This window comes from Mandrillus leucophaeus, unplaced genomic scaffold, assembly GCF_000951045.1.
Source record: "Mandrillus leucophaeus isolate KB7577 unplaced genomic scaffold, Mleu.le_1.0 Scaffold235, whole genome shotgun sequence".
NCBI classification, from domain to species: Eukaryota; Metazoa; Chordata; class Mammalia; order Primates; family Cercopithecidae; genus Mandrillus; species Mandrillus leucophaeus.
Window position 1 is genome coordinate 2,324,636 of NW_012102421.1, and position 25,268 is coordinate 2,349,903.

The following is a 25,268-nucleotide window of genomic DNA, read 5'->3' on the forward strand; positions in this document are numbered from 1 at the left end:
GTGCACACCACCACACCTGGCTAATTTTTGTATTTTTAGTAGAGACAGGGTTTCACCATGTTGGCCAGGCTGGTCTCGAACTCCTGATCTCAGGTGATCCCCCCGCCTGGGCCTCCCAAAGTGCTGGGATTACAGGTGTGAGCCACTGCACCCAGCCTACGGTGAGACTTTCAAAACAACCCCCCACCACTGCCTGTCATAGCTGTCAGAGCCTATGCTACATGATGGTTAAGAGCAGAAAATTTGCAGTTTGACCTGGATTTGAATCCTCTCCACCACTTTCTAGCTGTGTGACTGCAAGAAAGCATCTGCCTGGGCGACAGAGCGAGACTCCGTCTCAAAAAAAAAAAAAAAAAAAAGAAAGCATCTGAACTTCTAATTCATTCTCAACTGTAAAATGGGGCCGCTAGTAGTACCTTCCTCAGAAGATTAAGAGAATGAAATGAGGCCAGGCATGGGGGCTCATGCGTGTAATCTCAGCACTTTGGGAGGCTGAGACATGAACCCGAGTTTGAGGCTGCAGTGAGCCATGGTTGCACCCCTGCACTCCAGCATGGGTGACAGACTGAGATCCTCTCTCAAAAAAAAGGGGGGATGAAATGAGTGCTAACAAATGCATAGCACTTGGTGCAGTGCCAGCACATAAGTACACTATACATGGGTAACAATCTTCCTCTTTCAAAAAGAATGTGTGGAGGAAACACATTGCACCTGAAGGCTCAGTCCACTGCCCTGCTGATCTCTCAGAGTGTGTGGAAGGAAGCCTATCGGCACTGCTATACACAAAGATCAGTTCTGATTTCCCTGGAAGTCCCTTGAGCTATCGACTAACCCTTGGTTTGGGCTCTTGCTTCAAGAAGAAAAAAAAAATGCAGGTAGAATTTGTGAGAAACAGGTGGGCACTTCTGTTTAAGCCGCATGACTGGAAGAGTTCGCATGTGACCACAGACTATGGATCTTGGCTGGTAAGCACTGCCAATGATGACAGCAACAGGGATTTCCAAGTAGCCACAAGTATTTCCACACTACGTCAACGCATAGCTCCACAGATATTGCCAAGCCAGGGCAAGGAGCCCTCTTGCCATTAAATCCATCACAGCAAACTATTAAGTATGACCAAGGCACACTGGGACCAGAAAGTCCAGATGAAATGCACTTAGTCTGGGTAGCCATTTTGGATTCTCGGCTCTGTCCCTGAATTTCCTGAGCACGCTAGTAGCCATGCTGAGGCTTAGCCCCCAACATTCACCTCACACAGAAAGAAAACAGAAACTCATTAAAAGGGGTGGCACTGGTTGCCTTACTCCAGAAGAGCACATTGGGACTTTTTTCTTCTCATTGACCTGCTCTGTTGTCCCCCAAGACGACGTTTCAGGGAGGAATTTACCACGAATGAAATATATATATAAGATATAATTTATAATGCAGTCCAATGTAGAAAACAGATGGTGTTGGAGCCAGACTGACCTGGGTTCACATCCTAACGCATAACTTTTGTTATGAGAGGCCTTAGGTTGCTTAACTAGCTAGGTTAAGCTCAGCTAGAGTTTCAGTCGTCTCATCTGTAAACTGGTGCTCTAGTCCAGTGGTTCTTTAGTCTTGGTCAGAACCACCTGAAAGCTTATTAATAAACACAGTGCTAGGTCCTACTCAGAAGGCTGGGGCCTAAGAATCTGCCTTTCAACAAGCTCCTAGGGGATGCTGACACTGTTGGTCCAGAGATAGGATTATAGCCTAAGAACCACTGCAATTGTTTAATCTGTACTACAGCCCTTGCTCACTTTCAGAGACAGGCACATAGCAGGAAGGGCATCAGGGTTTGATGGACTAGGAATCTTGAGGGCTGGGGAGCCCATCTTCCACCTACTAGCTGTGTCAGTTTCGATTGCAAAATGAGGATAATGGTATCTACCCTTGCATGTGAGAATCTAATGAGAGGATAAATGTGAAATGAAAGCACCTTATAAATTAAAAAGTTCTGAACAGTTGTAAAGGATTGAATATGAGGATTATTGAAAGGTTAAAGCTCATGGTGCAGAGAGCCTGTAGTGCAGTGCCTGGCAAACAATGGGGGCTCAATAAATATTAAATGTAAAAAAAAAAAAAAACCCACAAAAGTAAAATTTGCCTTACTCCATGCCAGAGATTTCAGTCTTTGTCATATATTAAAATAAGAAAAGGTAATAAAGTCGTAACACATGCAGTTCATATTCCAATCGTGGGTGGCAAGGACCTCCTTCCTGGCTTCTGATCCAATTCATTATTTGAATCTCCACTACTTAATGTGGAACCACTGTGGATCTTGATAAGAGGAAAAGGCTGGGCTCTGTTTCCACTTTGCTCTTGGCAGTCCTCAGGCCTCCAGTATAACTTTCTTAGAAAATGAATAGGGCTGGCTCCCAGAGAGACTAATCTAATCTCATCTTGTCCACTCAGAAGATCCATATCAAACATTACAGACTGTCTGACTGCAGGACTACAGCAGGAAGGGGCATCTAATTCCATCTGGATTTGGATCAGTGATTAAACGATCAAGTGAGAGCCATTAGCATGGTAGAAATAGAAAAGCAAAATATAACTGGCCTACTTCTTAAACATTGTTCTCATCTAAGGTGTTATTCAAAGAGCCCCCACACGAAACAAAGAGCAAGCCTGCGAGAGAAGAGTTTAAAGTCCACAGCCTCCTTTAAAAACAGACAAGAATGGATCAACATGCTGCATTTTCACTGTTTATGGGCATGACAGTCTGATCAGATAACCATGCTATGCCTAGAGACCTAATTAGTAATCCTCTGGTGAATTTTAAATTACTTTTAAAGGAAAAAAAATATGTCTCTGGTAACTCTTGGTTGAATAAAATGTCACTCATTTCTGATCAGCCATTTTCAGAAAGGCTCTGCCCGCTTCAAATGGAATTACGGGTGAGTTCAGTTACCCAGAAAAGGTATATTTCAGCTAATCAATTTTGAGACATCTAACAGTTTCAAACACCTACGACTGAAACCTCTACATTGTTTTTGTTTTACAGTACAACCTGGCTGCCTTACCAAGAGGGCACCCAGAATCATCAAAATGGATACAAATGCAATGTTATTGCCACAAGCACTTTAAATACATCTCTCAAGATGCTACATGAAATACCCAGATTTAGGTCAAACTGGTTCAATTTGTGAAAGCAAAACAAAGTTCAGAAGCCAGATCAGTTAGGGACTGTACGTCTACTCTTTGCCAGATTTTAATATTTAATTAGATACAGGTTAAAGCTTTGATACTTTAAGGCGGCACATGCTAAAAAAAAAATCACAAATTAGCAAGTTTGACAGTTCTTTGATGTTAAGTTTCTACTAAGAGACTGAGTGATTTTAAATTGGAAAGAAAGGAGAGCGGAGGGAGAGGAAGAAAGAAAAGAATGAACTGATTCTACAATCCCAGAATAATCACTCTTGGATCTGCTGCTCAGGGAGAGAAATTTCTTAACATTCTTACAGTTCAAAATACTTAGGTTGCCTGTTTCATGGAGGGCGTATTTAGCAAGAAAACCTAGACAGGGGTCAGTTATTGCACTTATAGCTCATCCTTTTCCAGCATCACTGATAGGCTGAAGGCTCTAGAAATCTAGTTGCCCACACCCTTGATCTAAAAGAAAATTAATCCAAATATGTTTTATCTATTTCCCTGTAAATGCTGTCAGTGTTAATGATGTGAAACACTTCCAGGCAAGACTTTCATTTTTAAACTTCAGGTTTAGAGAAGTAGAGGTAGAGACTTAGAGTTGGTGTGTTTCATTAGAAGCCTTCATGATCAAACCAGAGGACATCAGAAAAGTTTCTAGGGGGTTCTTTCTAAACTCTAATCCAGGTCACAAAATCTGGAAGAGCAAAAGAGGCAAGGAAGCCAAACATCTCATAGGGAGATAGTGAATTCCTTCTTTGTGATCCTAGGTTCTTTGGGAAAACGCTCGTCTGTTTTATAAGCTTTGACATAGGAAGTAATCATCATTGCCTAATTGAGGCAAAAGCAAGGGGTGCTGAAAATTTGCACAGATGCATTGTTATGAACCCAAGTTAATGCCTTCATTCCCCATTTATTGATTATATCCCACCTGTCACCAAATGTTGGCGTTTCTGGCCCTGAGATCTGTCTGCTTCTCCCCAACCTTGTCTCTACTGTTCTTGACAACTGCAGTCAGGTCCTCAGAGGTTTTCATGTTCTCAGTTTTTAGCTTGAGAGCCTATTGTTTACACTGCTGCTGTCCTTTCTGTTTAAAGAGTGCAAATCATTTTACTCCTGGGATCCAGAGTTTTATGTGTGTACTATTTAGCAGTCCTTACTGTTCAAACATACTTAGATATGAACTCCGTCACTTCTGGAATAAGCAAGTCCTATCTTCTTTAGAACACTCAGCATTTCCCCCCTTTAATCTGTACAAATGAGTGATTTGTATGTGGAAAGAACAGCAAGAATCAGAACCAGGAATATCTATGCTACAGGTACGTAAGTGACGTGGTATTATCAGTAAAAAGTACAGTCATTCAAAAATATTTATAAAAATATCATTTATGAAATGACAAAACTAGTATTCTGCAGGGTGAGAACGGCACATCAGCTTGGTAACACTATTCCAGCACAGCATGTAAATACCAGCAGTTATTAGCCTACCCTGCCCAGTACTTTGCATACATCATGCCCAACCTTTGCAACAATCCTGTTTACTGACATCACATTGCTAAATGCAGATCCCTTTGACTCTCAAGCCATGTTCTTTGTTCTGTCACTGCAAGTACACACCAAATTCTGTTAAGAAAATTCATCACTGAACTGGTATTTTATCAACCCAATATCATATAATATAAATAGACTCAATCAAGCATTGCTCAAAACAATGAGCCAGTGGCTAAGAATTGAAAATCAATGTAATTGAGACTTTCTTTTTTAAGGGCAAAAAAAAAAAAAAAAAAAAAATCAGAAATGTGTGTTCTAAAAAAAATTATGGACATGTCCAAACTGTGCCATAAATGTTAGATTAAGTTACTTTCACATTTCTTTTTTATTCTAATAGCCCTTTATTTTTGTTTTTTCTTCTAATTAAGTATATACTTTGTAAGTTTTCTATCTGAAATGTTATTACCAGCGATGAAGTACAACGCAAAAGCAGCAGAGACGTGTCAGTCCAGATAAAATATTGTCACAAGCCATACAATCATTAAAAACCAATGATGATGCATGCTTTTCTGATGGCAACACTACCTGAGAGTTAAGTTGACACTGAACACTGAGTCAGCTTGGAAAATGTCCATCAGTGTCAACGCTACAAAAGAAAATATTAAAACAGGACACCAAACCATTTTTCCCCTTCCCACTAAGTGTTTATTTTATAGCTTTTGCATCAGGTAGTCAACTGAAACACTTCAACATCAGAAAGCTGGCAGAATGTTAAGGAAAAGGAGTGATTATCTCTCCAACAGATGTGACAAAATGGTTTCAAGTTGGAAACAGAATTGCATAAATGAATCAACTGAATGGAGTGGGGGAGGGCAGGGAGCGAGAAGAAAGTAGTAAGCATCTTCCAACAGGACTATGAGGGGAAAAAAAGGCACTGTTGAGCTGTGTATTTATAAAATAAAAGTCAAAATACGCAATCCATGTTTCCAAAATTACATTCAACACTGCTTCAGAGATGCTCACATACCTCTCAATAGAAAGCTACAAAAACTGTCTAAAAAATGAGATAGACAGCATCAATGTCCCAACACAGGCTTAACAGTAATGTATTTTAAAGAGTTCATCACCATCAGGGTCCATTTTATAAATAGTACTGCAAAGGCCACAAAGCTGCATGAAATTACAGGATAAATCTGACTAAATGATCATTCATTTCAATCTCTAAAATTCCTGCTCCAAGTAATCAGAAAGTAAGCTCCACTCCAGAGGAGCTGAATTGGCAGTGGATTTGAAACAGGGTTGCTTTTCTCCTCAGAAGGCTGCCTAAAGAGCAGTTTAGTTGGCATCATACAGCAACTCTGCATAGGGTAAACCGATGCAAAACCGTAACAGCCATTTCTCTGCTTCCTCTGAAAGTAAACAATGCTAATTTATGAAGAGGTCAACTCAAATCATAAAGGAGAAGCACCTGGGCCTCTTAAAGGCAAACTACATAAAAGGTTACAGGGAGCTTCTCATAATAAGGATTCTAGGACCATAGGTGTGTTTGGGAATGACCAATGGGAAAATCCAGTGAGATGATTTACACAGATGTTCTCTACGTAGATTTGAATATAAATTAAAATGCCAGCTATGCATTTGGGAATCAGCCTTTAGGTTAAATTCTCTAGTGCTTTCAGAATTATTTGATTTTATTAAAAAAGAATCATTGTCTACAAACTATTTTCTTTCTAACAATGCAAATACAGTAAGCAAATCATCTGCAATATCAAAATATTGTTTGTAAATCACTGATGGCACCAACGATTTTAGGAATTTCCAATAGGACACATATTGAGAAAAAGCAACAGATTATAGGCGTTAACCAAATTTTAAGATCAGAAAATTATAAAAATCAGTAAGTTTAAACTATCTAATTTTCAATAGTTTAAATCCAATCATCAGGAATTCAGAAGCACCCAATATGTTTGAAGTTGCACAAATGCACATGGATGACAGGAAAGTAATCCCCATGCAATATCTTAAGTGTTGCTATCAGATATATTTAAGTGCTACTTTACAGATTAAAGTTGGGTAAAATCAAAATATATTTTACTTCCCATTAGATTTTAAAACAATCACAATAATTTATCAACAGTTGCCATTTCACAGCAATTAGAAAACAGGAGTGGATACAAGTTGAACAGAAAGGTATCTTTTCCTCTTTTAGGAAATAAACATACATATATATATTTCACATACACACATAACATTATCTTTAAAATTCCAAGTGGTTAATTTACTTTTGTATTATAAAAAAATTATCTCCCTATGGTCAAAATACTGAAAAAGCGCAAAGGCTGAAAAAAGAAAACCACATTTGCCACTTTAAAAAAATACATTATTGTCTCAGTGGTTCTATTTATTTAACTGATTATAAAGTATTATGACTCCTAGTACTGTACTGGCTGATGGAATTAAATCCACCCCTTTCTCAGTCTCCAGAAAGGATACTCCTAACCCACCCTAAAATATGGTAAAACAAATGCCCCTATTCTGAACTGTTAAACTGGGAAAGAAAACATGCCCACCTGGAAACAATATAAGTCATAAAAGTTTATGAATCTGTGCGAGAGACTACACGAATCAGAAAGCAATTCTTTGGATATGTTAGGAGCTTTTAGAAGTATATAAACTCTTTTAGGCCTCTAGAGTACAGATACGAAGATGATTTCTCCATAAATAATGATTTAACCAGTGCAATGGTTGGTAGCCCATGGTCTGCATCTGGGATGTCTTCTGTTTTTGTAAATAAAGTTTTATTGGAACATAACCGTGCTTCATTTGTTTACATAATGTCTATTGCTGCTTTTGTGGTACAATGGCAGGGTTGACTAGCTGTGACAGAGACCATATGGCCTGCAAAGCCTAAAATATTTACTCTCTGGTCCTTCCACAGAAAGTTTACCTACCTCCTGATCTAGTTCACAAAGTACTGCTCTAGTTACCTAAAAGAGTTAATGCACCTCAAGAAGATTTGGGCATGTGGTGCAAGAGTAACTTGCATACTGGGGTTTGTTCATTAGCAGGTAATGTCAAACCCCACCCTGAAGTGGTGCTTTACTTTTGGGCAAGGAAATAATTTGTATACACTTTCAGGAAATACCTATAAAAATCAATTTGAAAAAAGAAAGAAAAAAGCCAAATAATAATAATAAAAATAAAAAGCCTGGCTATGTTCTTTTAATACTTTTATATTATATTATTGTGAGGAAAGGGTGCTAAAATGATTCTTCCTGTCATTCTTTTAGTTTTTCTCTAGTTTGTTTATAAATGTTTTCTCATAAGAAGTGTTCCCTCATGCCCTCCCATAACCTTTAAGGCAATCTACCTAAAATGCTTACAGTCTGTGAAGCCTTGTTCAGAAATATTTAGTTAAACCATAGGTATAAAATAGCTACCATTTCTGAATAGTAATGTAAAATAAAAACAGAAACATCTTTCAAATTTGAAGAGCAAAGTTTCCCTGACCCTAGTCAGCTAACAAAGCCTATTTCTAACAGGGAACTTCCTAAACTCAAGCAGCTGCTCATGAAGCTTTAAGAGTTCACAGGTGTTTCATATTTCAATCGTTGCTGAAACATGGAAGATAAAACACCGGGAGGATATGTATCAAACACAAATTTATATCAAGATTAACTTTTTCAACCAGCTTACAAGCAGACTTTTCCCTTTCTTTGTTAAAAAAGGAATGCTATGAAACTATATGTTAAAGATGTTTCTATAATAATACCTTACATTTATATAGCGCTTTACAATTTTCAAAGTGCTTTCACATGCCATCTCATTTAATCCTCACAACAGCCCTGTGAGGTAGGTACAGCAGGTATTATTATCATTTCAAGATGAGGAAATTGAGGCAAAGAGAGGTTAAGTGACTTGCCCAAGATCACACAGCTGGTAAGTGGTAGAGCTAGGACCTGAAATCAAGTTTTTTGACTCCTTGTCCAGTACTCTTTCCACTGCAATTACTGCCTCAAGTTATGAATAATGAACTGTGTATCAAAATTGAAAGCTTATTGAAGTTCATTTCAGTGATGTCTTAACAGTAAAGTTAAATGAGAAATACAAGAACAGTAGGTCTGATGGTTTTACTTGACATAAAATTGGTGCAAAACCACTTTTGTCTAATTACTTGTAACCTTTTGGTCCAAATACATAAAATATGCAATATTTACAGCATTTTCCTTTTTTTGTAAATGCAATGCTTTAAAACACATTATAAAGCACCTTAGTAAAAATAGTCTACAGGTAAAAGTACAGAAGAAGTAGGAAAATCCTACCCATACCACCGCTCACTAATGGAGTCATAATACGGAGTCACCGATATCTCAGTTTACAGCTTTACAAATAACCCATGGAGAAACAAATACTAAACTTACTTTTTTGATATTAATGTGTAAAAATCTTAACTAAAACTTCAGACAATCTCAGTATTCTTTGAAGTATCTTCCCAATATTAGACATTGAGGAGACAGGAATGAGAAATACTGCTTTGACGCTTTATCTTTTTACCATATTAGTCATTTAAATTGATTTTTAACACTAATCAGTATTTAAAAAATTAAAACCACCTACATAAATATGGGCAAATCCAACTACAGCAGAAACATTTCTTAGCAAATATGATTAAACATTCCAATAAATTTCATGAGACATGACTCACAAAAACAAAGTACACACTGTCAAACAGTTATTAACACAATTCAGTAGAGGTGTATAACCCAAACCCTCAGTGAAGGCAGAAGAGGCAAATGGACTCATCTTCATTCATGGTTAGTTGAAAAAATGCTTTATCAAAAACGAGAGTATCAGAACCTTTTCTGAAATTGTATTTAGCCTTTTGATTAGACCTGCCATGAGTTCATTTTAGGTGATGTATATTTTCTCTCAGGCAGGAGGTTATAACTTTCACCAAAGTTTAGCCAGGAAAAATAAAAATGCCTGAAACTTAAACTTAGAACACTGACATACCAGCCAGTATCTACTTCCTTGACGTTACTGTATGTTTCCTAATTTGGCTCGATATAAACTGTCATATACACCTACTGTCAGCAATCCAGACTGTGGAGCTGAGAACAAAGGTGAAGATAGGGTCAAATTTTAGTTCAAGAATCCAATAGTCACACCTTATACTCAGTTCGACTTAGGGTAAATCTTTTCATAGAAAAAGTTTTGTGCGAGGATGTAGAGGTCTCCATCTTTTTCTCGAACAGCATGGGCTCTGATGAATTGGAACTGCTCTAGTGCAAATTCATAGAACTCATTCTCCATTTTCCAAATATCAGATTGCTGTAGTTTTGCAATGGTTTGTTTAGTGGGGAGTTTCTTCTCTGTGGTTTTCCTAAGATGAGATTTCTTTCCTACTTACAAAGGGGGAAAAAAAGGAAAGGTAAATAATTCTTGGAGAACACACAAAAGGTCAATGCCTCTTTATTTGAAGAGGTGGTTAATATGACATATTAAAGAATAGGTAATATAATTGTCTTATATAATTCAGGTAAAAATGGAACCTTGATCATACTAGAGCTATGATTCAGTCCTTTAGAATGTAAATCCTCAACCTAGTAAAGACTTAATGAAATGTCAAATAGTAAATGTAAGGATTGGCACACAGTGAAGTGTAGGCTGTCACCTCACACACTATATTCTCAAGTTCTTGGTGCTCTGAGACTAGTTCATTTCTGATAAAATATCTATTGCCAAACTGTATTCTATTTTCTCATAATCTATATTCTCTAAAATTATGTTAGAAGCTAGGGCATATGCATCCTTAAGGAAAGAGTTTCTATAACTGCATCTTATCAAGCAACAGCAAAAAACAAAACAAAACAAAACAAGAACATAATTAACTTATCACTTTCAGATACGTAATACAGCTGAGGCTGCTGAAACATGGCTTAGGCATACTTTAGTTCCACTATCCCACCTCTACTTCAAAATGGTAGTAGGCAGGACTAATACACAGGCCTATGTTTGACATCTGGCAAGAAATGTATTGAATACTATACATTTCTAAGGCTGGTTCTGTAGTTTGTATCATTCCACTATTTCTACAGTGCCTTCTAATTTTCACCTAATTCACAGTTATTCAATAGAAAATAGTGAGCAGAAACAGACAAGATACCTGCCTTTCTGGAGTTATCTGTCGTGAAATGTCGTCGTTTCACTGAAGAAACTTTAAGTCATATATTTACGAGTTGCAAACAAACAAACAAAAGAAACCAAAGAAAGTTTTAAAAAGAAACCCTTCCTTTATATACCTGTGCGATAGAGTTCAGTAGCACCCCTGAAAAACCGGGGCAATGCTGCCTCCAATAACATGATAAAATCTTCAAGTTCTTCAGTAACTCCCACCAGAAAATATTCATTAACTAGGTTATACTTGGCTTGATCCATAGCCCACCTGCTTCCCACATTCCTGAAACCAAAGAAAAGGAATTAAAACCTGGTTGTGAAATCTGCTGAGCGTTTTTGGTGCCTTTGACACTATATATTACAGAGAAAATAGATAAACACATGTATATCCAAAGTCTCAATGCCCTTTTATTACCATCCTGTGGGAGGCACACCTGTTTCTAATTTCATTTGCTTCCATCTCCAGTTTCTGCTCAACTATGCAGTGCTAATTCAGAGTTTACCAGAGGACTCTTAACATGAGCAATTTAGTTTAAGGGCACTTTAAAAATGTATATGGATATAAGAAAATATACCCCTCCTATATGATTTAGTGTGTTTTAACTTTTTTAAGCTACACTAAATTGTTCATTTAAGAGCTCTCTAGTAAAGTGTAAACAATTCGTGTTTACTGCTTATTGTGTGAGTTTTGAATTTTTGTGAGCTGTTTTCTGAAATTTCTGAGGAACAGAAAATAGATAATGGCTCTGCTAAGAATCTTTTATTTTTATTTTCATTTACATTGTCAGCTAATGCTATTAACAGAGATTTGATCCAAAATAAACTCTACTTTTGGGTTCTTTTTAGCACAAATATTCCTTAATCCAAATTCTAGCTCTGCGTTTAAGCAGCAGTATGGTCTTGAGCTGATGGCTTCACCTTTCTCAGTTTTGTTTTCTCAAACTATTTAAAAAAAAAAAAAGAGGGGGAGGGGAGCCATGATTAATTGGTTTCTAAGCACCCTCCCAGTTCTGTGAATCTATGAAATATACTGAAGAAATACAATTAATATCTCCTCAAAAATGCCCAATAGAGCAATAGTCTTTATTGTTCTAAGGCAGGGTTTGGCAAACTTTTTATATAAAAAGCCAGAGGATAAATATTTTAGGTTTTGCAGACTACACAGTGATATGGTTTGGATATTTGTTCCCTCTAACTCTCATTCTGAAATGTGATTCCCAGTGTTGGAGGTTGGACTTGGTGGGAGGTAACTGGATCATGGGAGCAGGTCCCTTGTGAATGGTTTAGCACCATCCCCTTAGTGATAACTGAGTACTTGGCTCAGTTAGTTCATTAGAGATCTAGTTATTTAAAAGACTGGGGGCCAGGTGTGGTGGCTTACACCTGTAATCCCAGCACTTTGGGAGGCCAAGGCAGGCGGGTCACCTCATGTTCAAGACCAGCCTCACCAACGTGGAGAAACCCCATCTCTACTCAAAATACAAAATCAGCCGGGCATGGTGGTGCATGCCTGTAATCCCAGCTACTCGGGAGGCTGAGGCAGGGGAATTGCTTGAACCCAGGAGGCAGAGGTTGTGGTGAGCCGAGATCACGCCACTGCACTCCAGCCTGGGTGACAAGAGCAAAACTTCATCTAAAAAAAAAACAAAAAGACTGGGACTTCCCCCTTCATTCTCTTGTTCCCACTCCTGCCATGTGATGCGCCTGCTCCCACTTCACTTTCTGCCATGATTGTAAGCTTCCTGAGGCCTGCACCAGAAACCAAACAGATGTTGGTGTCATGCTTGCACAGCGTGCAGAACCATAAGCCAAGTAAACCTCTTTTCATTATAAATTACCATCTCAGGTATTCCTTCACAGTAATGTAAGAATGGCCTAATAGAGAAAATTGTTCCTAAGGAGTGGGGTATTGCTGTAAAGATACCTGAAAATGGGAAAGTGGCTTTGGAACTGGGTAATGGGCAGAGGTTGGAAGAATCTGAAGGGCTCTGAAGAAGACAGGAAGAAGAGGGAAACTTTGACATTTCTTAAGCTGAGACTGGTTTAATGATTGTGACAAAAATGCTGACAGAAATATGGACAGAAGTCCAGGCTGATGAGGTCTCAGAGGGAAATGAAGAAGCTACTGAGAACTGGAGTAAAGGTCACCTGTATTATGCCTTAGCAAAGAACTTGGCTGTGCGGTGTCCAAGTTCTAGAGATCTGTGGAAGTTTGAACTTAAAGACTGATGACTGGTTGGATGCGGTGGCTCACACCTGTAATCCCAGCACTTTGGGAGGCTGAGGCAGGTGGATTACTTGAGGTCTGGAGTTTGAGACCAGCGTGGCCAACATGGTGAAACCCCATCTCTACTAAAAACACAAAAATTAGCCGGGTATGGTGGCACACACCTGTAATCCCAGCTACTCGGGAGGTTGAGACAGGAGAACTGCTTGAGCCCAGGAGGCAGAGGCAGTGAACTGAGATTGTGCCACTGTACTCCAGCCTGGCTGACAGAGTGAGACTGTTTCCAAAAAAAAAAAAAAAAAGTGATGACTTAGGACATCTGGCGCAATACATTTCTAAGCAACAAAGCATTTAAGATGTGGCCTGGCTGCGTCTAAGAGGCTACAATAAAATGCAAGAGCAAAGGAATGACTTAAAGTTGGAACTTATATTTTAAAGGGAGGCAGAGCATAAACATTTGGAAAATTCACAGCCTGGCCATGTGGTAGAGAAGGAAAGCCCCCTTTTTGTGTTTTGTTTTAAAGACAGGGTCTTGTTCTGTTGCCCAGGCTGGATCTTGGCTCATTGCAGGCTTAACCTCCTGGACTCAAGTGTTCTTCCTACCTTAGCCTCCCAAGTAGCTGGGATTATGGGCATATGCCACTACACCTGGCTAACTTTATGTTTTGTAGAGATGAGATTGCCCAGGCTAGTCTCAAATTCCTGGGCTCAAGCGAGCCTCCCACTTTGGTCTTCCAAAGTGCTGGAATTACAGGCATGAGCAACCACGCCCACTGAAAAGCTTATTTTCCAGGGAATAGGGCAGGGAATAGGGAAGGAATTTAATAACACTGTGGAGCAATCACTTATTAAGGAGGTTAGCATGACTAAAAGGGAGTCAAGTGCTAATATCCAAGACAATGGGAAAAAGGCCTCAAAGGCATTTCAGAGATCTTCCAGGCTGCCCCTCCCATCATAGGCCCAGAGGCCTTGGGGGGAAGAATGATTTAAGGGGACAGGCCCAGGGTTCTGCTGCCCTGAGAAGCCTTGGGACATTGCTCCCCACATCCCGGCCACTCCAGTTCCAGCCTTGGCTCAAAGGAGTTCAGGTATAGCTTGGGCCACCAGTCCGGGGGAGCATAAGCTGTAAGCATTGGTGGTTTCCAGGTGGTATTAAATTTGCAGATGCTCAGAATGCAAGTATGAAGGAGCTTGCATTCCACCTAGATTGCAGCTTCCATCGAGATTTCAGAAGTGGGTTGGGTTGGAGCCCTCACCCCACTCAGAGACCCAAACAGGGAACTACCTAGTGGAGCTGTGGGAAGGGGATTATGCCCTCCAGATCCCAGAATGGTTGGCTCACCATCAGCTCTCACACTCTCCCTGGAAAAACTGCAGGTACACTCAATTCTAACCCATGAGAGCAGCCATGTAGGCTGCACCCTGCAAAGCCATGGGGGCAGGGTTGCTCAAGGCCTTGGGAGCCCACCCCTTGCACCAGGATGCAGGAGATGAAGTCAAGGATTATGTTGGAGCTTTAAGATGTAATGACTGCCCTGCTGGGTTTCAGACTTGTGTGGGGCCTACTGCACCTTTCTTTTGGCCAATTTCTCCCTTTTGGAATGGAAATGTTTATCCAATGCCTATACCACCATTGTATCGGGAATAAATAACTTGTTTTTTTTTTTTTTTTTTTAATCTCACAGGCTCACAGGTAGAAGGAACTCATCTCCAGATGAGATTTTGGACTTGGGACTTCTGAGTTAATGCTGGAATAAGACTTTGGGACTACTGTGAAGGGATGAATATATTTTGAAATATGAGAAAGACATGAGATTTGGTGAGCCAGGGGCAGAATAATATGGTTTGGATGTCTGTTCCCTCCAAATCTCACATTGAAATGTGATTCCCAGTGCTGGAGGTAGGGCCTGGTGGGAGGTGACTGGATCATGGGAGCAGATCTGTCATGAATGGTTTAGTGCCATCCCCTTGGCGATAACTGAGTTCTCGCTCAGTTCACACAAGATCTGGTTGTTTGAAAGTCTGGGAACCATACTGCCGCCCCTAGTGCCCACTTTCTTGCTCCCACCATGTGATATGCCTGTTCCTGCTTCACCTTCTGCCATGATTGTAAGCTTCCTGAGGCCCTTGTTGGTGCCATGCTTGTACATCCTGCAGAACAGTGAGCCAATTAAACCTCTTTTCTTCATAAATTACCCAGTCTCAGGTAGTCCTTTATAGTAATGCAAGAACAGCTAATACACATGGTTTAGGTTACAACTACTCAACTCTGCTGTTGCAGTGTGAGAACAGCCACAAACAGTAAGTAAAAAATACATGTGGCTGTGTTTCAATAAAACTTTATTTATAAAACAGGTGACATAGCTGGGCATGGTGGCTCATGCCTGTAATCCCAGCACTTTGGGAGGCTGAGGCAGGTGGATCCCTTGAGGTCAGGAGTTCGAGACCAGCCTGGCCAACATGGGGAAACCCGATCTCTACTAAAAAAACAAAAATTAGCCAGGTGTAGTGTAGGCACCTGTAGTCCCAGCTACTCGGGAGGCTGAGACAGGAGAACTGTGAACCCAGGAGGCGGAGGATGCAGTGAGCCAAGACTGTGCCCCTGCACTCCAGCTTGGGCGATAGAGTGAAATTCTGTCTCTAATAATAATAATAATAATAATAATAATAATAATAATAAAAAAAAAACAGGTGATAGGCCAAAATTGGGTCTGCAGGTTACAACCTGTAGTTTGCCAATCCCTGTTCTAAAGAAATGGTTAAAAATTGAGAAGGCATTCTTTATAGGCTTCCAATTCTTATACTAGTATGAGGCTTTGATGTAATTTATTGAGTAGGACCTTAAACTCCACAGCAATCTAATAATATATCTCAAATAATGAAGAAATTCCTTGTATTTCTCATTATGGTTTAAGGAAGAAACTTTGAATATGTTCCTTTTTTCTCCTACTTCTCCTATTAAAATGATTGAATAGAACAAATAAACATGTAAAATTATTTTTAAAAACTGAAAACTCAACACATTCTGAGGAAATACATTTTTTATTAAAGTATCTTCATTTTCCACTTGATATTTACTAGCAAACTAAACCACACCCTTAACCTTGGCTTCTCTTAAAGTCAAAATCAGTTTAACAGTAAAACCAGGTGAATTTTAACCTGCTAAGCCTTTACTTAATTTAACACAAATAGCTAAAACAGTAAGCTTTGGACAAAATAAGATTTATGACCACCTCCCAGTCTCTAAGAGCTCTACTGGAATACAGCAAAACATAGCACCAAAAATAAGAAATATTAAAAACCAGCATCTGAGAAAACAATGCAAGGATATTAGGATATTACTCTACATGAGGAATCTTTTAAATGCATTTAAAAGTAACTGCAAAACTAGATATTACTCAATTACATGTTATTTTTAGTCTAGTCTTTCACCGATTTCCCTACATCTAGCCCTTGTGAAATGAAACACAGATATAGAGATAATAAGAATGATAATCAATTTGAGCCAACTTTATCTCCCTACCAGCATTCGGAGCTATGGCCACAGAAGAACGGGATTTGAAGCCAGAGCTTCTCTGGAGCACAGTCTGAGCCACCTTCTGCTACACATTCATCAAAGGTCTAGAACAAAGACAAAGCAGCATGGGTAAGCCATAAATCCAAGTCTCACCTATCAAATATCTAATGTGGTAAATTGTTAAATAATTGGGTGAGAGTAGGTGGGATGAGACACTCTTATTTTGTTTGAAGTCATGTAAATTAATCACGGTTGGGCATGGTGGCTCACACCTGTAATCCCAGCACTTTGGGAGGCCGAGGTGGGCAGATCACAAGGTCACAAGATCGAGACCATCCTGGTTAACATGGTAAAACCCCATCTCTACTAAAAATACAAAAATTAACTGGGCGTGGTGGCTTGTGCCTGTAGTCCCAGCTACTTGGGAGGCTGAGGCAGGAGAATCGCTTGAACCCAGGAGGTGGAAGTTGCAGTGAGCCGAGATGGAGCCACTGCACTCCAGCCTGGTGACAGAGCAACACTCCGTCTCAAAAACAAAAACAAAAACAAAACAAACAAAAAAATCACATACTGCCTTGTAACAGGCAGCTCTTAGGATCTGGTTTAGAATCTTAGGATAGGTTGATCTGTCTGTCTGTCTGTCTATAGCTTTATCTACATAACTTGTTTCATGTGCTTTTTAAATGTGTTACGTGTTATGTTGTGTCTTTCCAACTACAGTGAAAACTTCCTAAGTAGCATTCGTGGATCATGCAGTAGCATTTGTATCCTCCAGAGCATATAGAATAGTGCTATATAAACCACTTGCACAATTAATATTTGTAAATGACTACTGAAAAGACTGCGCTTTGGGGATTTACATGGGTATTAAAGGCGTAGCTCTAGCAGAGATGAAGACAGAGGAAATAAAATATTTTCATGAGGCATTTGATATTATTTCTGAATTTTTCTAGATGGTCTTAGATTTGCCAGCCTAGGCCATTTTCTAAAAAGTGGTTTTATTATCATTTGTGCCGAATTTTGTAGCTCATAAAAAGAAATAAGAAATAAAATCTTACGTATCTATATATCTACCATATCCCAAACTACAGCTATTCAGATTTGAGTATTTGGTGGTATTTTCTCAAAATGAATAAACTATGTCCGTCAGGTTAAAGAATAGCTGACAGTGTTGATACCCCACGTGTTCTCAGCTGGAAGCTATTCTGACCCTCAGGTGATATTTGGCAATGTTTGAAGACAATTTTGGTTCTCACAGCTGAGGTATGGGGGATGCTACCAGGTAGAAGTAAGAGATGCTGGTAAACATCCTACAATGTATAAGAAGCCCCCACGACAAAGAATTATCTGGCCCAAAACAACAATAATGTTGAGGTTGAGAAATCCTGTAATAGGCCAATGATAAAAATTAAGCTTTCAAGCAAAAAATAAAATTTTGGAAAACTTGTATCTGCCACCATAAGCTTGACAGTCTCCCAATACTTAATGACTCTTCTGATAAGACTAGTGGTGATATTAATGAATATGAGTTTTTAATGCTGTATAACAAAATACATTAACATTTGAAAGGTCCATATAAGTCAGTGAACCGGTATGTTCCAAATGACCAATGTATGATGTTTCAAAATTATGCTTGGTTGAAAGATCCATTCCAAGTGTAAAACGTATCAACAGATTTTAATGTAGCAAAGTGTAAAAAGGTCACTGCTATGGTTTCAGATTCTACACTGCAACTAACTTTTGAAACTACCACTTGTCAAGTTTTAGTGTTTACTAAAGAATAGCCGCAATTTCTTGAAAAGGCTATTAAAATCCTCCCTTTTCCAATTATATATCTGTGTGAAGCTGGAGTTCCTCAATTCAACCAAAAGAACATTTTGAACAAACTGAATTCAGGAGCAAATATGAAAATCAGCTGTCTAGTTTCTCAGGGTTCAAAACAAAACAAAACAAACAGAAAATTAAAAAAAAAATAAAAAGAAAAAAAGAAAATCGGCTGTCTATAGTAAGCCAGATGCTAAAAAGATATGCAAAAATGTAAACCGATGCCACTCTTCATTTTTTTTTGTCGGAGGAGAAATAGTTATGTGCATTAAAATATAATTTATGTTAACATATGATGGCTTTACTATTTAGTGTTTTAATATTTAAAAATTTTTTCAGTAAATGGCAAATTTACTGATATTGGTAATTACATCAATAGATATAACTCAAAACAAAACAAAAGCCATAAACAAAAGCTCTTTTATGGAATCCTTAATAATTTTTAAGAGTATAAAAAGAATTCTTATATCAAAAAGTTTGAGAACCACTGATTTGAATGATATAGTTATTCACTGCTCATCTTTGGATTACTTAATATCCCTATTTTCCAGGTGCTGGGCACAGGTTAAATTAAGTAAAACTGTAGTTCTAAAACGTGCAAATTTGAAATCTCCCAAATCAAAAGCCTTCCATTCTTTACAAGATCAAGTGAAAGCTATCCTAGGTGCACATATATCTAAAATGTGTTTGAAGTGTAACCACAGAGCAGTTCAGATTACTAGAGTACGTCAGTTTAAAATATAACAGTTGCCGTAAGTGCTGAACTGAATACTGTCTAATACACCTCAAAATATCACTTGAGATGCAAATAATCTACAATTTTATAGAAATAAAGTTATCTACACTTTCTTGGGAATAAGCGCCATTGCAAGGTATTTCCAACATAATCATGGCCGCCCTTTAACCTCCAATCTTTCTAAAACCTGTCCAGCTTTAGAAATGTTATATGTATGCAGTCTTACCAACTTTACAGATAAGTTTAACGAAACCTCCTGCTAGTTAAAGATATTAAGGAGTTATTTGCAATAAACACCACTTAACTCATTAGGATATCAGCATTACGTTAACCAACATGTGTATCACGAGAAACAAGCCAAATTACTAAAAATGTCTAATCACCAATATGTTTCAAGACTGAAAAGGTACATTCTATCATAAAACAAAGTAATTTCTTATTATTATAAATTCAATTATTTACAGATAGCCCTGTCCTCATAAGAAGACAATGCAATAGTATTTTGCTGATGTTATCAACACTACATCTAAATAAACAGGCATATTAATGTTTATTTTATAATGACATTAAAAAAACAAAAAAACAAAACAAAACAAACCCCAGGCCTTATTATAATCAGGGTGAAGAACAGGTAAAGCTCCAGGATGGCCTATGTACCTAAAACTTTCAAACATGAAAGGGAGACGATGTTAAAATGTCTGCCTGGATTTTTTCATGAATACTGAATATGCAACTTTGGAACATGTTTCACAGAAAAATGTCAGTGACATGTGGCATTTCTTCTCTCCTTTTCAAAGGATATAAGAGAGGTTAAGACTATGGGCTCTGGAATTAGAGTGCTTGGTTTTAAATTCCAGCTCTACCATTTACTAGTTGAATGACACTGTGCAAAATACTTAGCTTTTCTGTGCCCCCCAGTTTCCTTTTCTGTAAAATGAGGACAATAACAGCAACCACTCTATAGAATTGTTGTGCAAGCTACCTGAAAAAATACATATGAAATAACTTAAAACACTGCTTGGTATTGTATACAGTAAATGTGAGCTATTATTAGTTAATACTGTTACTGTTAATAATTATTAGTTATTATTACCCAATCACCCAAACTAGGAACCACAGAACCATGCTATCCAGGGCTGACAATGACAAATGATGGATATAGGGGCCTACATGACTGCAATCTTTTCCTTTCCAACACTAACGCTAATATTACTTTGGTCAAAGGAGGGAGACAGATATTAACATTTACTGAGTCAAGAGTTAGTGTACATAGGGCTAATACAAAAAATAAAAAGAAAGTGCACAAGTGAATTTAGAAATAAATATCAATAAATTATAAAGTAGTAAGTTGTAAGAGTTATACTAATAGATTTTATAAAACTTTTCAGAATCTCCATAATAAATATTTCTAGAAGATTAAATAATGCTAAGAGATAGCATTATTTAAGAAAACAGATTTGGTTAGTTATCTCTGGATCAGTACCTTCTGCCTAAAACTTTGAGACTAAAGAAACAGCAATTTCTAGAAATCATTAAAAAGGAAAACAAAACAAAAAACCACTGTCCCATCATGTGACACAGAGGATACAACTAATTTAGAAAAAATATTGTTGCGTGTTAATTATCATAACATACCAAATATCTGGCATCGCTACTGTGTAATAGTTTAGGTTTAAAATGTGCAGAATTCACACACTCAACCATTTGTTAAGCACTTACAGGTAACCTAGGTATGATGCTAAATTCTGAGGAAACAAAGATGAATTAAATATATGCTTCAGGAAATTCACCACATTTTGGAGAAGACAGTATGTAAACTGGTAATCCAAATATCACAAAATAAATGCTTAAAAGAAAGAGATTTGAATGAAGTGCTCTGGGAGCCCTGAAAGAGATATGACTAACTGCCTAGAGGCATCAGAAAAGACTTTATGGAAGTGGTCATGTTTGAGCTACATCTTAAAGGTGGATAAAGAGTTTTCCAGAGTAAACGAAAGGCATTCTCAATATAAGGAATAACACATGTGTAAAAAAGTATGAAGCATTAATAACTTAAGCAATAAGTTCAGAGGATGGTGACATTTCATGTGGCCAAAGCACTGGGCACCTAAAGGAAAATCAGACAGGAGAGCTTGTTCTGAGATCGTGTCTAGTTGTGTCTCCTATGTCTTAATCTGTGAGCAGTGAGGTCCCAGTAAAGGTTTTCCACCAGAGAAGTGACAAATCAGTTTGATTTCTTAGAAATATAACTCTGGTAATACTCTAGAAAATGCAATGAAATGGAAAACAACCAAAATCTGAGCCTGTTATGAACTTTGTTGAGCCATTATTCTCTTCTTGCCAGAAAAAAACAGCTGCTTAGCAAAATACTGTCCTTAAGCTGATGATCACAAATATAAACAGCCATCAATACTAAGAGAATCAAAAAATATACAAAAATATATCATATTAGTGAATAATTACAATAATCGCACAGAAAATTGTTAACAGAACCATAAAGAAAACATGATTCTGCCCTGGAAAAGAAATATTTTAAAAAGTCACAAAAAAAATGTATATTACAATATATCAGCTATGTAACTTCATTTTGCTTCTTCATATTTTGGGTTCTCTTCAAAATTTCCACAATAAGCAAGTAATACATTTATAATTAACATCAAATTTTAAAAGCACACTGCTCACTGCATTTCATAAACAATTATCTTTATAAAAATCTTAAAACTAAAATATTACCTTTTTGTCTCCTTGTTTTCGTCTCCGTAACCCTGGTCTATAATCATCTCCAAATCTCAGAAAGTAATAATAAGAAACTAGCCTCTCAATAGGATCCCTTATGACATTAATGTAAATTGGTTTCTTCTTCACACCAAATCTGAAATAAAACAAAATTTCAAAGGTGAAATCAACATTTTCAATCTGTTTAGGAGTGCCCTGAAATTATATGTTTAAGTCTGAAGTACTGGTCCTATAAGGAAAAAAGAACATGAATTAATTTAAATAATTTGTATGTGTGGCTCTTGGGAACTATTTCATGATTATTCATGTCAGAATATAGTAAACAAGAAATATGAATTTAAAAGTTACGTCTGAAGATAAAGGAAAGGAGATAAAAATGAATGAAAAATAATTTTAAACTTTACCAGCAAGAATTATATAAAACATTTTACTTCTATGTCTTCATTATACTTTAAGCCCAAGTAGAAAATCCCTTCTCAATTTAGTACCCACATATTACTAGGAAAGAATCTAATATTTATAATTTTAAAAAATGAACTTATTTTAAAAATTGTTTTATTACATTCCTGAATAGATCATCTGGTGCTACAGAAAAATTCAAATCTGCATTAACTATGTAGCAATGATTTCTCACTTCTGGCTCATCAAACTAGCCAGATTTGATAGTGTTTTCTGAACACCATCAAACGATACAGCATCAGTGAACACAAGTTGACCATTATCAATCTACCTTCTGTTGCTGATTTTAAAGACAAGATGGAAGTGAAAGACACTAGGTTTTCAGCATTATTTTCTTAGGGAATGACAGAGTTGATGGAACACTGAAGACTTTTACTTTAGCAACCCTTGCAGACCCTAGAACTGTACAACTGGCTCCCTGTTTTATTATACTCTCTTGTCCCCAGTCTTAAAATTTTACAGCTACTATGTTGATTCTTACTTTCCCATAATAGTTCATTTCATAAAATTTCAAAGTCATTTTGATTGTTTTGTAAGCTTTCTCACAGATGTGACCTGTCTTCATCATTCTTTCTCTTTACCACTTCCCTTTTACTCAGCCTCTTGCTTAGATTACTGCAGTAATATAGTTTTCTAACATCCAGGTTCTCTCCCTTTCAATCTATCTTCCATACCAATTCTCAAAGGATGTTCCTAAACATTATTTGTTAAATCACTCTTCTCACGAATCTGAAATAACTCTACTGATGTACTGATACGAAACCCAAACTCCTTTGCTGGTTGTCTTAGGATTCTTTTACCTTATGTCTTAGGTACCACCTTATTGACCTAACTTTCTTTAACTCTCCTCAAACAAGAAACCATTTATCTGTTATAGTTAGGTTGGCCTTTTTTATCTCCTCCCGTATCAGTACTTATTCTATTTCTCTTTAAATATCTTTGCTTATTCTGTCTTCCTTGAGTGTCACTCTCATTTTTCTTTTCTTTTTCTACATTAATTCATTCAAAAATACTTTTTGTATGCACCTAATATTGCCAGATATAATACTATTCTAGGTACCAGGAATACAACAATGAACAAAAAGACTAAATTTCTTGTCCTTCTAGAGCTGACATTCTACTTGGCACAGACAGGCAATAAACAAATAAATAAGCATATATTACAGATGATAAAAAGTGCAAAGGAGAAAAATAATTCAGTGAAAGGGAATAAAGAGTGCTAAGGAGGTGAGGGAGAATACAATTCAAAATAGTGTTTTTCGGGAAGACATCACTAGTCTTATGTAATGAGGAAGGTACCATGCAAACATCTGGGAGAAAGTGTTCTGGAAAGATGGGATTTCCAAGTAAGAGGCCCTTGAGGCAGCTAAGTTCCAGGTGTTTTGAGGAACAGCACGGAGATCAAGCTGCCTGTAGAATCAAAAAGGGAATACCACAGAAGATAAGAGAGGTGGGGGTGAGGTGGGGTGAGTGCAGATTGTGTGGGTCTTCCATACTGTTACAAGCATTACTTTATACAGAGTTAGGAGGGAGGTCACTGAAAGATTTAAGCAGAGAAGCACCATGACACGACTCATATTAAAAAGTCATTGGTTGCTGTTTTGGAATTAACAGAGGGGCTATAACAAAATCTTGTGACCTCTCTTCCTGATGACTCTAGCATACAGTTCTATTTGCTTTCATTTGACACCTCCTGCACCTAAGAGCTATCAAGCAACTTAACTCTTAGCTTATCCTACTAGTGTTTCTCCTGTAAGTCTTTCTCCCAAACAGCATTATAAGCCACTTGAGGGTAGGCATAGTACCAATAGTGCAGTAAAAATTTCTTTCACAATTTTTTTAAAAGAAGAAAACAGAACTGTTGCAAACACATAGCACTGTCACATTTGGTATTAGAGTAGAAGTTCCACCAGGGTGGGGACTATTTCTCTCTTGTTCATGGCTTTATCACTAGTGCTCAGCACTGTGCCCAACACACAGGTGCTGAATATTAATAGAATTAGGTTGAGGAGACTGTTGTGAATCAGCCACTAACAAAAGTGCCTTTCTGTGAGACAGTACACTGAGTAGTAAGAAAGTAAGGAGGCAACAGCAATGCATTGCTGCTCCCTTAGCTCACAGAGCTGAGAGGTTTTTAATAGGAAACTACAAGGAGAGATTACAGGGCAATGGGTTAGTGATTCCATTCTTAAGACTGAGATTCCTGGGAATCCTCTCTATCCCCTCCATTATTAGCCATTGCTCCATCCCGAGCCATTCCTTTGGGAATCATCTCCTCACAGAAGAACATCTCCTACTAATGTTTCCTCCTTTCACCTAGTCCCTGACATGTAGAGCAGACAGCAATTACCAGGCAGCAGTAAAAGGGAATATGGCATTTTACAAAACTCTTTTTGCTGTCCAGGAAAATGACTATGTGTGGAATGGCTTTGGGTGGCATTTATTAGGAAGTATGATTTTAATGAGACATAATCTGTGAACCCATTTTGAAAACAGATATGAACTATCACATGTAACTTAGGGAACAGTTATATAGACACAAAGGGCTGGAAACAAGGGATTATAACAGATAATGGGCATGATTAAAAATAGCAACTGGACCACCCAGCTCAGCCAGTTAGAAAACAAGAGCCGCTCTGGGGACAGGGCATAGCTAAACAAAAAGCAGCAGAAACCTCAACAGAGGTAAATGCCCCTGTCTCACAGCTTTGAAGAGAGCAGTGGATCTCCCAGCATGGAGGGTGAGATCTAAGAACGGACAGACTGCCTGCTCAAGTGGGTCCCTGACCCCTGAGTAGCATAACTGGGAGACATCCCCCACTAGGTGCAGACCAACACCTCACACCTCACACGGCAGGGTACACCCCTGAGACGAAGCTTCCAGAGCAAGAATCAGACAGCAACACTTGCTGTTCAGCAATATTCTATCT

The 25,268-nt window shown here is 37.9% G+C and overlaps 1 protein-coding gene across 1 annotated transcript in view; it reads right to left on the reverse strand.

Annotated features, from left to right (window-relative positions):
* Positions 1-4,523: 4,523 nt before the first annotated feature.
* HS2ST1 (heparan sulfate 2-O-sulfotransferase 1) overlaps positions 4,524-25,268 on the reverse strand; it is a 200,339-nt gene continuing 179,594 nt past the window's right edge. The window contains exons 4-7 of the mRNA XM_011982091.1: positions 21,877-22,015; positions 16,590-16,687; positions 10,965-11,122; positions 4,524-10,064 (exon numbers count right to left, since the gene is read on the reverse strand). Coding sequence (XP_011837481.1) covers positions 9,838-10,064; positions 10,965-11,122; positions 16,590-16,687; positions 21,877-22,015 — 622 coding nt within the window. The 3' untranslated portion in view covers positions 4,524-9,837. The remainder of the gene's footprint in view (positions 10,065-10,964; positions 11,123-16,589; positions 16,688-21,876; positions 22,016-25,268) is intronic.